General features: G+C 32.6%; 1 protein-coding gene across 3 annotated transcripts; it reads right to left on the bottom strand.

Moving 5' to 3' along the window:
- Window positions 1-925: 925 nt before the first annotated feature.
- Window positions 926-16125, bottom strand: LOC139514587 (transcobalamin-2-like). Of its 3 annotated transcripts, none has more exons than XM_071303991.1 (12): window positions 16084-16125; window positions 11281-11455; window positions 10754-10826; window positions 10414-10458; window positions 7506-7704; window positions 6719-6993; window positions 5455-5603; window positions 3962-4037; window positions 3494-3601; window positions 2266-2425; window positions 1699-1820; window positions 926-1119 (listed from the first exon to the last, which is right to left on the bottom strand). In XM_071303991.1, the coding sequence occupies exons 2-12, from the start codon at window positions 11293-11295 to the stop codon at window positions 1058-1060; spliced, it is 1284 nt and encodes a 427-aa protein (XP_071160092.1). In that variant the 5' UTR covers window positions 11296-11455; window positions 16084-16125; the 3' UTR covers window positions 926-1057. The 3 variants fall into 3 exon arrangements, with proteins under 3 accessions (XP_071160092.1, XP_071160089.1, XP_071160091.1); XM_071303988.1 differs by lacking the exon at window positions 16084-16125 and adding an exon at window positions 12157-14634; XM_071303990.1 differs by lacking the exon at window positions 16084-16125 and adding an exon at window positions 12165-12794.
- Window positions 16126-16654: the final 529 nt, after the last annotated feature.

The raw sequence follows: 16654 nt of genomic DNA, 5'->3' as shown, positions 1-16654 counted from the left end.
TATGTATTATTTGTATATAGAATTTAGAAGATGTGGTATGAGACAACTCTATCTCGAAGTCTCAATGTGTAAAAAGTAAACAATTAATGGTTAAAGTACGGCGTTCAACACGGAGCATTGGCTCACATCAAATAACAAGCTATAAATGGCCCCAAAATGATTAGTGTAAAACAATTCAAACAGGAAAACCAACGGTGTAATCAATATAAAAAACGAGAAACGAGAAGCACTAATGAACCACACCAATAAACGGCAACCACTGAACACCAGGTTCCTGACTTATTACAGGCGCAAAAAAATGCATCGGGTTTAAAATTTTAAACAGCCGACAACCTTCAACCTAACCTAACCTGAAATAATAATTTACATTACAATACAAAAAGATGCACTATAAAATATCTATTGAAATGGGGCAACTCTATTTAAAAGACATATACACGAAAACACGATAAAATATACACTGAATGAATAAATTTGATCTATGACATAACATGAATTCAATATTGAAAAATAGGAGGGGAGATGTAGAACAATATCAAAAAGAAAATTATAACCTTGGACAAAATAGCAATAAATAAAATAACGCATAGTCAGGTAATTATAATGATTTTGTTGGAAAGAGTGCATGTAGTAAGATTATATTTTTTACAAAATTTTGGTTTTGACTTTTAAGTAAATTGAGTTGTATATCTTTGATGTACATTTACATAGTTTTCTCTGCTGGAACCCAATTACGTCTGTCAATGTCGCTCTGAAACTTTTGTCTATTAAATGAATCTGTCAACTACTGTCATGCAAGAAGGAGGTTGAGGTAGCTATGAACCAGGTTTAACCAACTATTTTCTCCGGAATCAAGTCAGAACTTTGACGCTTGTTTTTCATTCGTTTCGTTGGTTAATATAGAAAGGCTATAATAATTAGAGAATTAAGTGATGCATTATTTAATAGGATGGTAAAAAAAACCACCAAATATAGATATTCATATTTGACAAAATCATCTTAAACAGTTGTGCCAGAAAATGAATGGAAAGCAATTGTGTCACATTTCTTTTTTTCTTCACCATATGGTTAATTTGAAGGTGTATCTATCACCCTGGCTTGGAAATGTTTGACTTGCTCCTAAAAAGACAAAGATATATATGTAAATAATGTTGCATTACATATGACAATGATTATTACTGATCCGTATTCCTCAGGTATTATTATAATTGTTCTTCTAACAAAAATTATTATCATTATCTAATCATGAAAACAAAAGTCTTTGAAATGAAATTAAAGCTAAAGTATATAGCAACTACTTTCTGTAACCTAAATATGCATACAGGGCTATCAATATTCTGTAATGAGACGGTTTTTATATTTTCTAAATTATTTGTTTGAGTCTTCCATTTGATAAATTCTTTTTATACTAAGTACTACATTGAAGAAACTAAAGAAAAAGAGGCGACAAGGCTTCTGCTGAAGACATTTTAAGAAAAAAAAGCATCAATGATTGGTTACTTGGTGTGTTGCCATTGCTTATAATCTATCTAGTATTTTAACATTATAACTTGAAATATTTCTTTTTTGATAAATCAAAATAATAAATAAAATTTGGCAATTAACTAAAGAAAGTTTATATTCGACAGTACAATCACTGTTGCCATGAAATGAGTCCTGAGTTGCAACATTTGAAATTATAAAAAAAAATAGAATTACCATACTGCAATGGATTGCCGTCGGTTCCCGATATTTGCCAGTACTGTCTGTTGTCAGTTGACGCTGTCATTAGGTTGAAAGAAGTGATATATTGACCCCATGTTGTAGTTTTGCTTTTGAAACTTTTGGCGAGAAAAAAGAAGAAAAATCAAGTATCGACTGATGATAATACATAATTCATAGTAATATTCTTGCCAAACAGCAAAGTAAACTTTAAACATTAAGACGTACAAGTGTATGATGCATTCACAAAATTGAATAAATCATCCAAATGTATACAAGAAACTTCAAATATTGTAGTTATATACATGTTCACACACAGATAGGAAATTTTTACTAACTTTATATTATTAATGTAACGTTTATCATGTGATTTTCATTGACTGTTTTATTTAACAAATGGAAAACAAATGTATATTCCAGGCATCGTATCCACAATGTGAACATTCGCAGGATACTTAAATGATAATAATTATCATTTATTGATAATAATGATTTTGATGCTTGTAAATGAGACAACGTAGAAAAAAAAGTATCAAAAAAATTACATTACGCGATAAAACGTACCTAAATGTCTGATCTGTATTGTTAAGATTAACAAGAGCATCAACCAAAGTTTGTCCTTGTTGTAGAGGAGCTGACCAAGTGTGCTCGTAATCAATGGCGGTTATGTTATTGAATACAGTTATTCCAATAAGAAAGGTTGGCGTCGAAGGAGTTGTAGTTCCTAAAACAAAAGATAAAGGTTCGAAAATTTTACAATTATGTTTTTTTTATCAATTTACCATGAACTCAGAGTTCGTACCTGTCTAATTATATTATGAAGGGTAAATCGTTAACTGTACAGCTTGATAATGTCGTTATTTATTTTTATAATGTCTATGTCAAATAAAAACTAATGTGTTCAAAGCATTAATGATGCAGACGGGTTATTTAATAAATATAAACACATTTATTACATTAGATATAATTAGTTATCAAAGGTACCAACCAGGCTTATGATTTAATACGCCAGACGCGCGTTCTGTACGCTCAGATCAAAATAGTTATACATCCAAAGAAGTACAAAGTTGAAGAGCATTGAGGACCCAAAATTTCAAATACGGCGAAGGTAATCATTGCCTGGGATAAGAAAATCCTTAGTATTTCGAAAAATTCATAATTTTGTAAACAGGAAACTTATAAAAATGACCATATAATTGGTATTCATGTCAACTCAAAAGTGCTGAATACTGGGCTGGTGATACCCTCGGGGACGAAACGTCCACCAGCAGTGGCATCGACCCAGTGGTGTAAATAGTTATCAAATAACGTTTCAAGTTACATGAAACTAGGAAATGAATTTACACGTTTCATCAGACATATGCAAAGAAAGACAATCCAAATTTCAATCCGTAAAGGCAACACAATTGCCGCATTAAGTGACTTTGAAAATGTTCTATTTTGAATTCCATACATTCGTTCACTATCATGACAAAAAAATGAAAATGACATTCGTGCTTGGATATTGAACTAGAAAGAAATGTAATAGAAAAACTATTAATTATTGCAGCAATATATCGAATGTTCTGGTTGCCTTCTTTTTTCTCTCAATATGGCATATAGGGCAATTATAACGTCGTATCTTTAAGGGTACAAAATCAAATATACGAACATTTCAACCGACAGATAAGTGTAAAAGTAGAATAAAGAAAATTTCCTCATATTTGTTTTCTAATGAGAAGATTAAATGTCAAAAGTGAATGAAATGCTTAATTAACGAAATTAACAAGTAATTTTATCACAAATGATTTACCTTGTTCTGTTGTTGGACAATGCCATGATCCAATATCTAGAAGAGATTTTCTTGCTATCGCTGGCAACACTGATAGCAGTAGAGACGTGAACGGAACCTTGCTTCGTTCTACAATATATAGAAAAATATCTTTACTAAAAAAGATATGTATTTTTCAAATAGATCAGAATGTGTGTAAAATTTCTATTTGTGTAAAAACATGTTTATACATCAAAGTGACATCACAAGTGACCTTTTTGCTCTAAAGTTTCAAAATTAAAACAACTGGTTCGTTCATCAATACATAATTTGGAAAGGCTTAACTAAGTCTACTTTTTCTTAATTCATTGGCCAAACAATGGCTTATCATATCTCCTCCATTGCCAATTGTTTTTTCTTCATTGGAGTAATTTCTTTGTTTAATAAACCATATGTTGTAATTGACAGGGAATTATCTATATCAATAGTTATAAAATATAGTAACATTACCTATTGAATTAATCATGTAATCTATTCCAGTCTTAGCCTGTCGTCTTAATGTCCTATTTCCACTTGCAAATATTGCCTTAACATTACAAAGTAATAACAATACAATTAGTATATGATAATAAAAGGCGATTTCAAGAATAATTCAACGTATTGAGTCAAAACCGTCGCAAAATTATTAATTATTTCAAGAATAATTCAACGTATTGAGCCAAAACCGTCGCCAAATTATTAATGATTTCAAGAATAATTCAACGTATTGAGTCAAATCCGTCGCCAAATTATTAATTATTTCAAGAATAATTCAACGTATTGAGTCAAAACCGTCGCCAAATTATTATTTTTTTCAAGAATAATTCAACGTATTGAGTCAAAATCGTCGCCAAATTATTAATTATTTCAAGAATAATTCAACGTATTGAGTCGTAACCGTCGACAAATTATCAATTATTTCAAGAATAATTCAACGTATTGAGTCAAAACCGTCGCCAAATTATTAATTATTTCAAGAATAATTCAACGTATTGAGTCAAAACCGTCGCCAAATTATTAATTATTTCAAGAATAATTCAACGTATTGAGTCAAAATCGTCGCCAAATTATTAATTATTTCAAGAATAATTCAACGTATTGAATCAAAACCGTCGACAAATTATTAATTATTTCAAGAATAATTCAACGTATTGAGTCAAAACCGTCGCCAAATTATTAATTATTTCAAAAACTATTCAACGTATTGAGTCAAAACCGTCGCCAAATCATTAATTATTTCAAGAATAATTCAACGTATTGAGTCAAAACCGTCGCCAAATTATTATTTTTTCAAGAATAATTCAACGTATTGAGTCAAAATCGTCGCCACATTATTAATTATTTCAAGAATAATTCAACGTATTGAGTCAAAACCGTCGCCAAATTATTTATTATTTCAAGAATAATTCAATGCATTGAGTCAAAACCGTCACCAAATTATTAATTATTTCAAAAATAATACAACGTATGGTATTGAGTCAAAACCGTCGCCTAATTATGAATCGGTATTATACTGATTCAAATCTCGTGCCAAAACGAGAATAACACACTTGCTATAGTATACCTTAAAAGCTACAAAATCCAATATTTGAACATTTCAAACGACAGATAAGTGTAAAAGTAGATTAAGAAAATTTTCTCATTATATACCCATCAATGAGTTATGTATATATAATAAGATGCGGTGTGATTACCAATGAGACAACAATACTCAAATTGACGAAGATGTTAGCAACTATATGTCGCCGTATGAGTATCCAATTAAAAGCCAAATGATTATTTGGTGAACAAACTGATTTTCACTAAAAAACCTGTATTTTCTAACAGTTTCTAACAATGTTCATGATTTTAAGGATCTGGTTAATTTATGACTATGAGAAACAAAATGTAAATGGGAGGAAGTCAGTAAACGTTTTGCCAACAAGCAGATTATATTGGTGTTAAATCTTAGACTAGTTTGATACCTGCACAGCTAGAGCAGTTGAGTACTCATTTCCAAAGGTTCCATTTTCATTCTTGGCGTGGAGAATAAAATTGAACGCGGCGTCTTCTGCATTCTTGTATGTTGAATTACCAACACAATGATAGGCCATGTAAACTAAAGAAGCTTCATCTGAAAAGTTGTAATCAAAGTACTTAAATTTATCATTTTGTTCACCCAGAATACACATTAAGTATGTAGGCTACTGTGTTTCCACAAATAAACATGCATTTAATGAGAATGCTATAAATAGGCAGTATGTAAATGACGAAACTAAAAAGGACGAACAAAATGAGGTTTATGTCCTTGTTTTTTTTTTAAATAAAAGCCAAGGAAAAGATTTCCTGAATAATTCTCTTTTCATTTTAATCGTTTAACATTGAATTCCAAAGAGTATGAAAACATAACAAGGATTTTATAAAATTTTGAATAATGGTCTAAATGCTATAAAATTATGAAAAGAAAAGTAGGAGTTATCGATCAAATATTTTAGTGGCACTACATGGATAAAATTAGAGGATTGCAAAAAGACAAAACTAGTAGCAGCGAATATCCTCAAATAATAGACTCTAGTTTACATCTTATCTTTACTTGATCTTTTTTCTACTGTGTTGACATGAATTATCACAGATATTGTCATGATTATAAATACTGTGTACAAAACTTTGTACTTTTGAAATACGAAGGGTTTTCTACCTCAGGAAAAGATTATCTTAGCTGTATTTGGCATACTTTTAGGATTTTTCGTCCTCGATACTCCTCATCTTCATATGTTATTTGGCATTCATTTTTTTATTAGTTTCGAGTATCACTGATGAGTCTTTTGTAGACGAAACGCGCGTCTGTCGCAAATCCAAAATTTCAATCGAGGTATTTATGATGATTTTTTTTTTGCTATCAAGATCACCTTTTTATAAATATGAACCACTGACTTAAATGACATTTTTTCTTTTTTTTCTTTCTTTTTCTCTATTTGTTGTATTTCTTGTTAGCATGCATGGAAATCATAATTAAGTAAATATTCATGTTTTGTTGCGATACTTAAGTTAATGGATATTCGTTATTATTCAAAGAAACCCAAAACTTCAACTATCATATAGTTCAATAAAAGAAAATGGTTGCAACGGACGACCATGACAGGATCAAAATGATTCAAAGTTTGAAATCTCAGTACTTTGCAATTCATATTGTACAACTATTTTCAATTAAAATGACAACATTCGATATAACGGATCGGAACAACTTACCAACACCAAATGTGTAATATCCTGGGGTTGTTGAAATGGCGTCTAAGTTGTGAGTATCAATAGGTTCACCAGCTTTACACAAAGCTATGAGAATCAACGAATAGGCAAATTTATTACTGTCAAGGTAGCTTGATGAATCTGTAAGATGGCTCTTGAGTTTGTCTATCAGGTCATGGTCATAAAAATCTCTTGGTTCCTGACAAGTCGCTTTCATTCCTAAGACATAATATGCAAGCTTGCCACGTCCCCACTCCATACTGGTCAAAGAATTGTCTCTACAGAAAAAGAGCTTATATTATACAAAAATCTCAAAAATTGTCATAATATAGGCCATTTTAAATTGAGAAAGAAATCGAGAATGTGTCATAGAGACAAAAACCCGGTCATTAACAGAGCTTGAAAATCCCGTACCCGGAGGAGTGCTTCAGCTGGCCCCTAAACAAAATGTGTACTATATATAGCTAGGTCAGTGAAAATGTAAGTAATACTTAACTCCAAAAACATTTAAATGAACTAAAATTTAAAAAAAACATACAAGACTTACAAAGGGCAGAGTCTCCTGACATATGAACATCGTATACAAAGAAAATGATGTAGCTTAATTTAGATTTTTATAATTCTAGTCGATGCAGTTAAGATTCGTTTTGTATTACTCCTTGGAATCCGTATACTAGCAATGGGTCATGACCCACTGTTTGACAGTAGACGCGAAGATGAGGTTGGGCGGATGTCAGGCTACACATATAAATTTAAAAAGGAAAATGATATCTATAAAAACAAAGTTTACTTGGATAAAGCGGATAACAGATCTATATTCATCTGTTTTACACTGATGTATAAAAACGCCTTGGTCTTCTTGAATACTCTGTACTTTGCTAAATGAAGTGCAATTATTGCTTCGGCTTGTACACGTTCTCCCCAGGACCAATCTTCATCTCTTTTCTTTAACAGTTGATTTACGCCGTCTTTAACCGCACAGCGTCGTCCTTCAAATATACACATGGAAAAAAGTATTGCAACACCTTGATTTTTTAAAACTTGAAAAATCAGCCTCTAATTTTGGATGGAATATGATAAAATATTTGTAAAATAATATTGAAACGTAGTTTATGATAACATTGGGATTCAAACAAACAAAAAATGTTTGAAAAAAAAATAAATTATCTAACCACAATTTTAATAACAAAATGAAGTGTTTTTTGTACAAAAAAATGCATTTTACAACTTTTACTGTAGTCGGACTTTACAATGTCTGACATTTCAAAAAAAATCTTAAGATGATTGTTCACATCATGGTCGATCGTTATACGCCAAAGAATTAGTACTTTGTGCGCAGCCTCCACTCAAACGGATAACCGCCTCTCTACGTCATCTGATTCCTGTCATAAATCGACTTATTTGTTGCTAAGGCAGCAGTAACCATTTATGATGAAAGGCATTGATTATTTCATGACGTGTTTGAACTGGGGTGTCCTTCCGCGCACTTTACGCCCAATAGTGTCCCATATAATAATAATAATAATAATAATAATAATAATAATATCTTTATTTAGAGAGAGTAACTCATTTGGATTACACCAATTTTCAATAAGGCTCTCTTAATACAATAATAATTACATTACAAATAAACAATGCATCAATAATAATGGTAAATAAAGATTATGTACAATTTAAAATACAATAAACAATTATGATATGGCATTACAGTAAAAATATGATGGTAATGTTAAAAGTACATAGATTTGTATTTATGTTTAAATTCGGATACTGTATTTGATTTTTTTATTGAATTAGGAAGAGCATTCCACACTTTTGGTCCATTGTACGAGAAACTAGACTTATACAACTCTGTATTTGGTTTTGGAATAATAAAATTATCTGAGGATGAAAATCTCGTATTATATTTTTGGTTTGCAGAAGCTGATATAATAAGACTGGACATATATTCTGGAGCTAAGCCATGTTTTGCCTTATACATTAGTAATGATTTGTGATAAAGTATTCTTTGTGTGATTGGCACAATGTTACATTCGTGAAATAATTCTCTTGAAGGTTTGGTGTAATCATGTTCGTCTAAAATTATTCTTGCTGCCCTTTTTTGCAGTTTTAGTAAACTATCTAATAGAAAGTTATTACAGTTTCCCCATATTGAACAACAATAATCTAAGTGAGGTAAAACGTAAGCGTTATAGTACATTTGTCTAGCTTTATGATTTAGATATTTCTTTATCCTTTTTAGTAAAGCTAAAGAAGAGTTAACTTTTTTGATTATATAATCGATATGAGAAGACCAAGATAGAGATGCATCAATAAAAACATATATATATATATATATATATATATTTATATATGCTCGATATGGTTCAAACCCGGGCTACGATCCGGCCAAGAAAGATGAACTGAATTCCATTGGAACAATAGATCTTCCTCCACGATGCTTATTTCCCATTTTGGCGAGCTCCGCACTACATTGGATACTGGCAACTGTATGTCTGTTCGTAAGCAATGGTCCCCGAAATGGTCTGATCGCACGATAACCAGTTGCGATTACTCGATCTCGAACAGTTCTTGTTAAAAGGCTCATGTATGCCCACCACTCTCGTTTTAGGATTGGATTGTGTGCAATGGGTTTCCTTCTGACCAACCTTCATTATGCTTGATTTTCCCTAGCAGATGGTATAGGGGGTCTTCTTGACCTTGGAAGGTCTTTAACATCGTTTATTGCCTGAATTTTATTTTCAAAACGACTTACAGTGGGATGGTGATGACCAACAATACGTGCGGTTGTCACAGCGACATTCCTGCTTCTCTCATACTGATTATCTGCCATATTGCTGCAGTTAAGACTTGTGGAGGACCCATTACAAAGTGTCAATCACATAACTTTATAAAGTTGGTTATTAAAAGTGTTGAAAACAATGAAGATAAAAACATCTGTTTTGCTGTTTACGGGTACAGTAGCTGCATGTGCAGATAAGAACTTATCGAATCAATATTTATTGATTAAACTCAGGTGATATTCAAATAATGTTTAAATAGTTCTATTTTAACAAATTATATCACAAAAAAATAAAGAGTGTTTTTTTAATTTCAATTTCAATTTGGTGTTGCAATACTTTTTTCCATGTGTATATATTCCAGTCACATTTTTAGCTGATTTTTCTAAAATGCTGATATAAAGATAACTTGTATTTGGTGGTGACTTGTTTCCAATTATTAATCGATTAAAACACTACATTCATATTTCATTGAAGACGAATGTATCGAGTAAACACACTACATATATATTTCATTGAACACAAATGTATCGTGTAAACAAACTACATTTATACTTTATCAAACACGAATGTATCGAGTAAACACACTACATGTATACTTTATTGAACATGGATGTATCAAGTTCCCACACTACATTTACATCTCATTGAACATAAACGTGTCAAGTGAAAACACTACAATTATACTTAATTGAAAACGACCAGATAACACATTTCAACAGATTATCCAGTAAAAAAAAAGCGTTTATATTGATTTAATGCCCTTGATTGATGATTTAATTTCTTTAAAATCTTTACATAATTGCATGTACGTAGTAGACTAATAAGGATAGATTTGAAACGCTGAGGTTTTTTAAATATTAAAAACAAAACCATCAATTTAAATGGTTATTTTATTTTTTGTCATTTCGTACTCACTTTCTCCAAAAGTTGTCCTTTCGCTGCAACCATCAACTGGAATGGCTAAAATATAAAATAAGTAAATGATAATACCGATAGAACAAGTTCAAAATAATTTTAGAATTTTTTGTTGTTTGTCTCGTGTATAATTAGTGGCTGTCTGTTACCTTTTGGAACCCAAATTACATTGTGTTTAATAATGACACATACAAATGTATATCAACCCTTTAAAAAAAAAGACAAACAAATCTAATAGTGACAGTAAACGACAGATTGAAACAGACCAATATTCAGATAATATGTCAAAGATAATTTGAAGTATTTTAAAATTATAAAAGCACATTGAGATAATAAATACCTTGTCTGCGATCTCTGAAAGCAGAATGCACTTCTCCCAAAACACCAGCTACTAAAATTATTGAACCCAGAAGCTGAAAAAATCAGACTGATTATTTATACATATTTTTTAATTAACACATGTTTTTAAAATGATGGAAAGTTATAAATACTACGGTGCCCCTTTACAGTCTAAAGTATATATTTTCGATTTCCAGAGATTAAATCTGGTGCGCCCCAGTATGAAATCAATCGTGCGCACGACTTTTAAAAATTTAGTTCACAGCTTCAAAAACAATTTAATATTGGTTCACACGTCTTTCAAAAACTGTTGCTCTATATATTCAAAAAATTGTGTGCACTTCTTTGAAAGTCTTGCACATAAGTTCTAAAATGTCTTGCTCACGTAAGAGAATTCCAAAAAGGTTCTTTGCCTTTTTTTCATAGTAAATATTTTAAGATTTCAGTATCGTATACAATAGTATAAAACGATGAAAACTCCATTTTGATTTTGTCAAAAATGATTTCACAACAAAAGTTTATACGTACCTTTGTGAACAGCATGATGATTTATATGCAAGGGAACGGTTACAATGCGTCTTCTTAAAAACAATAATTGGATAAGTATAGATATGTTATATGTACATAACATCCTGTTTATCTTTTAAGTTTATGTTTAACCTTGTTATATTTCCTGTGATGCAGCCATCTATCTACGCTTTGTCTGAAATAAAGGACATAACTTGGTCGGATATAGGGTCCATAAAAATCGCATTCAAAGTTTCGGATGTACATAACGTTTTTTTTTTTATATATTTTCTAGTGCTGCTGGGAGACTTAAACTCCTGGAGGGTATCATCAGCTAGTCAGTGTTGCAGTAATGACATGTTTTATAATATACATAATAGTTCCTTCAATCGTCCTATATAAATTTAAACTAAGAAACTAAGGTTCAAACTCCATCAGAAAAGTATACCCTGCAAAACGTTTGCTTTTGGTTTTATGTTCCGTTTTGGTCTTCACGTGTTTTGTATCTTATATAGCCTTGTCTTTCAAATGTTGGCTTGGAAAGTTAATGATGAAGGTAACATCAGAAAAGCGCTCCGGAGGAATATAATTTCTAAAGATTTGTTATTATTTTAATTTATTTTTATAGTTTTGACTGTACTGCCATGACGTTGTCAGTTTATTTTTCGAACTATGAGTTTGAATGTCCTTCTGGTATCCTTTGTCTCTCTTTTAGACCCTTGTTTTCTATCTTATATACGATTTTTGTTATGTATTTGTCTTCTCAAGCTTACTCATAAGCACTCGAAGAGCTAGCTTAAATATGAACTTAATTATGGAAGGTGTATGTTAACTGAGTACAAGTTATAAATTTGTGATATACATTAACATGCTCACTAACGTTTAGCCTATGCTTACTTGCTTACTTGCTTAATCCTGTTGCCCCTTGGTGGAGCATAGGCCACTAACGATATTTCTCCACCTTGTTCTATTTTTTACTAGCCTCTCCAGATTATGCCATTTGTACCCTTCTTTCTCCATCTCGGCTGCAAAATTCCTTCTCCAGGTGTATCTTGGTCTGCCTCTGCCACGCTTTCCTTGTGGGTTCCACTGTGAGGCTTGCCTTGTAATATTCGTATTTGGCTTACTCAGAGTGTATCCTATCCATCGCCATTTTGTCTCTTTCAACTGGGGATTGATTGATCTTTTCCCAAAGATCTTTGTTTAATATATTCTCAGGTCATCTGATGTCGATTAAGACATGAAGTTGATGAAGCAGGTTTTTTGTTGTTTTCCAAGTGTCAGCTCTATGGTTTTTACGTTTGAATTGAACAAGGGTATTTTGGTCTTGAGAGAGATGTTTCTTGCTTTCAAAATTGATCCCATCATGTTAAATGCAGTTCTAGCTTTGCCAATTCTAATCTGAATTGAACTCTTGTGATTGTTCGAGAATGATACGTAAGGTTTGCTATTTGGTCTGCATATGACCTGTTTTGTCTAAATCCAGCTTGGTTGTCCCGAAGCTTTTCATCTTTTGCATTTTTGAGTCGGTTTAACATAACTGATAGTAGCATTACTCCTCTATAATTGTCACAAACGCTTAAACTGCCCTTCTTTGAAAGCTTTACAATGTTTCCTTCTTTCCATTCTAGATGGACCTCTTCTTCTTCCCAGATCTTTCCAAACAGCTCATTGTGTTGATGTTTCAATGTCTGCTTCAGTGCTTCTGCAGGTATGTAGTCAGAACCTGGAGCTATTTGGTCTGCACATGACCTGTTTTGTCTAAATCCTGCTTGGTTGTCCTGAAGCTTTTCATCTTTTGCATTTTTGCGTCAGTTTAACATAACTGATAGTAGCATTATTCCTCTATAATTGTCCCAAACGCTTAAACTGCCCTTCTTTGAAAGCTTTACAATGTTTCCTTCTTTCCATTCTAGATGGACCTCTTCTTCCCAGATCTTTCCAAACAGCTCATTGTGTTGATGTTTCAATGTCTGCTTCAGTGCTTCTGCAGGTATGTAGTCAGAACCTGGAGCTTTGTTGTTCTTCAGCATTTTTATGGCTTTTTATTTCTCGTGTTGATGGTCTTTTACAGTCCACGGCCAAAAGCTATTTAGAGGGTGGAATGCCAGCTTTATTTACAGGTGGGTCCTGGTTTAGCACATTATTGAAATGCTCAACTCATCTTTTCATTTGCTCTACATGTGTTTTGAGTGTTTTCTCTTCTTTGCATTTGGCTGGTCTACTTCCTTTCTGGTATTTCACCGTTAGCAGTGTAAAGTTGCCATACAGAGCTTTGCTGTTGTTTGCTCTGTCTGCTTCTTCTGCTTCTGCTATCAGTTTGTCTACAAATGCCCCCTAATTCTCCGTGCACTGTTCCTGGCATCCTTGTAAGCTATAGTATACTTTCTTGAGGCTGATTGTTTTGCTAATCTTGTTTTGCTATTGTTCGGGATATTTTTTATATTTTTCCTTTCTTCTACGTTTACAAGTGTTTCTGGTGTTATCCATTCCTGACGTTTCCTATTTATGGAACCAACTGATGTTTCGCAAGCTTTCGTGAAAGCTTTTTTAATCTCTTGCCATTGATCTTCTATTGAATCTATTTCCTCTGTTCATTCTGAAATGTTGAGAAGCGATTTTTTAACTCTATTTGGAATTATGATTTTTTTTTTTTTTTTTTCCAACATAGATATGTTAAACATTTCCTGTTGATTCAATATTTAGGTGTTTCTTTAGCTATAATTTTACTTTTGCTACAATAAGGTGGTGGTCGGTGGCAGCTTCGGCTCCTCTTTAAACTCGGACATCTTGTAAACTTTTCCTAAACTTCTTGGAGATGCAGATATGATCTATTTGATTTTTAGTGTTTTTATCTGGAGATACCAATGTTGCTAGATGACCAGATTGTGATTTGCACAAAAGTTGGCAAAAAGCTCTCCTTTTTTATGCATTTCTCCTAGCCCATGTCTTCCCATCACTAACCGGTGTTGTCACTTCCTACCTTAGCATTAAGGTCTCCCTTTAAGATGGTGATATATTTGGAGCTACATTTCTTCAAGCAATCGATATAATCCTTCCTTGATGTCGTCATCTTCGCTATTTGTAGGACCATAGCATTGGATGATGTTTCATGATATCCTTTAATGTGTTGTCTAAAATTTTGCAATGATGATTCTGGCACTTTTTGGATCCCTGCCAATTAATGTTTTCTGAGCTTATTTTGACAGCATAATGGCAACTCGTTCAGAATGTTGGGCGTTCTCCTCCATATGTCCAGATTATATCATCACTTCTCCTGATGTTAATTTTAAATGTTCTGCATCATTCCATCTTGCTTCTGCTATTACTAGTATACCTATTTCATATGCTTTCATTTCATTGGCGATGGTTTGCGCTTTTCCTGGAATGTACATAGATCTCAAATTCCATGTTTTATTTTTTTTGCGAATTTAGAGTTCAGAAGTCTCAGTTATTTGGATTGCTTTCGGTTTTGGCCATCCAACGTCATTCTCCTTCCATGTAAAGGTCTTCGTTCTCTTTCATCCAAGGTTCGTTAATTTTCGTTTCGTGTTTCTGTAATCCGCTTTAACCTCTAACCGGGGGTGGGTTAGCCTACATAACGGTTCCAGGTGGTTTTGTAAAGGCATCTGTAATGCAGCCTTCCCCATACGAGTCACTGTCCGGTGGGGCATTGTTTGCCCTCCTACTCCCTTTGCCGTTGTCGCTTGAACGCAATTTTCTGCAGGGGCAGTGATCTCCCACCATGTGTCCAATAGCTGGAGTGGTTGTCTTAAAAGGACTAACGGTTACCACCAACCGGGAGTTTTCCCTCTCCTAGACAGGCTACCTTCCTAGGCTCATTAGACCCACCTTCCCGTCGCCCTTGTAGTTTTGTCTGAGGCCTTTCGGTGCTTAGTATCCATCTGTTACCACGTCGAGGTACTACATAGGACCTGATGTGGAGAGGCTATGTACTGGCAGGGAGAGACTGACTAACTGTTCACCTTTTCACATTTCTGTTAGCCAGCGGTGACAAGCACACAGACACAAAACACAGCACTCTAGACGCATCACACAACATTGAACAGACCATATACAATTGATATTATATATAATGAGACTGCTCATTTTTGAAAGAAATATGATGTTTTGATCCTGTTGAGATGGTATGGAGCAGTTTTTGTTACCCTGCGATTGACGTAGAATACCAAAAACAAAAGTGGTACTTTATTTAGTCTTTGTTTTTACATACATAAACCAATAATCAATTAGGGATATTTATATTTGCATCAAATCATTAACTATTTTTAGATTTCGTTTAAATATAGTTTATTCTTTTCCTTTATATTTTCGTAGAGTCAAATATTGATATCTACTTGAAATTGAAGCATTAAGTATTTCACACTTTGTTTCATCAATATTTATCTTAATCATTTCGACCACTGAGAGACCGATAAATCCACACTGATAATCAAACGACAATGAACATTAATATATGAGCAGGCATATCATAGTAACATATGACATGGTTCCGTCGTCTACATTTTGTATAACTGTGAAATATAATATCAGAAATTAATATTCCTAAACAATTCTCCTGACCATAGTGCATGTTATTTTGTACATATTTGTCAAGTATTATCTCTTCAGCAGTTTTAACAGGAAAATATAACCACACATCCGATCGTACTATGTCACAGCGTCAGGGGTATTTCCAAACTTTTTCCTGTGCAGTTGGATTAATTTTGCCATATACGTTTCTCTATTATTTCATTAACGTCTGTTTTAAATAACTCTGGCTTACTAATTAAAAAATCGAATAAAGAAAAAATCTTCACCTACTCTAATACGATTCTTCCTGCTTGTAATTACACTGTATGTTTTACGATATATATGTATAAAATACAAGCTTCTCATCGAAATACGATATATTCTATTTACATACAGACTGTACATGGTGTTTAATGAAGCCTTTTCTTGAAGCTAATTAATAAATTCCTGGGTAAGTAAATTGAATTTTTTATAAGACGAAAGATCTTGTTTGCTGAAAATTATTTATCACGAGAAAAGGTTTCCTGAAAACTTAATTGTCAATGACAATAGTTTACACCACTGGTTAATCTATTTGAGATAGTATAAAACTCATTTCCTATCCGGATTTATCAATGGTTTGACTGTAATCTATTATTTGGCCTATTTCAGAGGACTTGTAATCAAGTTTGAGAAGATAATTAAAAACCTATCCTATGTTTAATTCCATTTACTGTTATGGCACACATATAGTCTTTCATATAATAGATTGTGCATGCATTATAACTGTCTATCGAAGGAGTTTTAGAACGAGAACATAAGTTACGAGATATATTAGGACATGCTTTAGGATGGATTTAAAACTGTCTTGGGACAAATATGA

Source organism: Mytilus edulis, chromosome 3 (assembly GCF_963676685.1).
Source record: "Mytilus edulis chromosome 3, xbMytEdul2.2, whole genome shotgun sequence".
NCBI classification, from domain to species: domain Eukaryota; kingdom Metazoa; phylum Mollusca; class Bivalvia; order Mytilida; family Mytilidae; genus Mytilus; species Mytilus edulis.
This window is presented reverse-complemented; position numbering and strand designations above follow the sequence as displayed.

Bases quoted from the DNA above. Each gene is read 5' to 3' on its own strand.
- LOC139514587 (XM_071303991.1), bottom strand. The intron at 5,604-6,718 runs GTAAGTTGTTCC...ACAACTTTTCAG, and splicing joins ATATTACACATTTGGTGTTG to ATGAAGCTTCTTTAGTTTAC. The intron at 1,821-2,265 runs GTACGTTTTATC...TCTCGCCAAAAG, and splicing joins AATACAGATCAGACATTTAG to TTTCAAAAGCAAAACTACAA.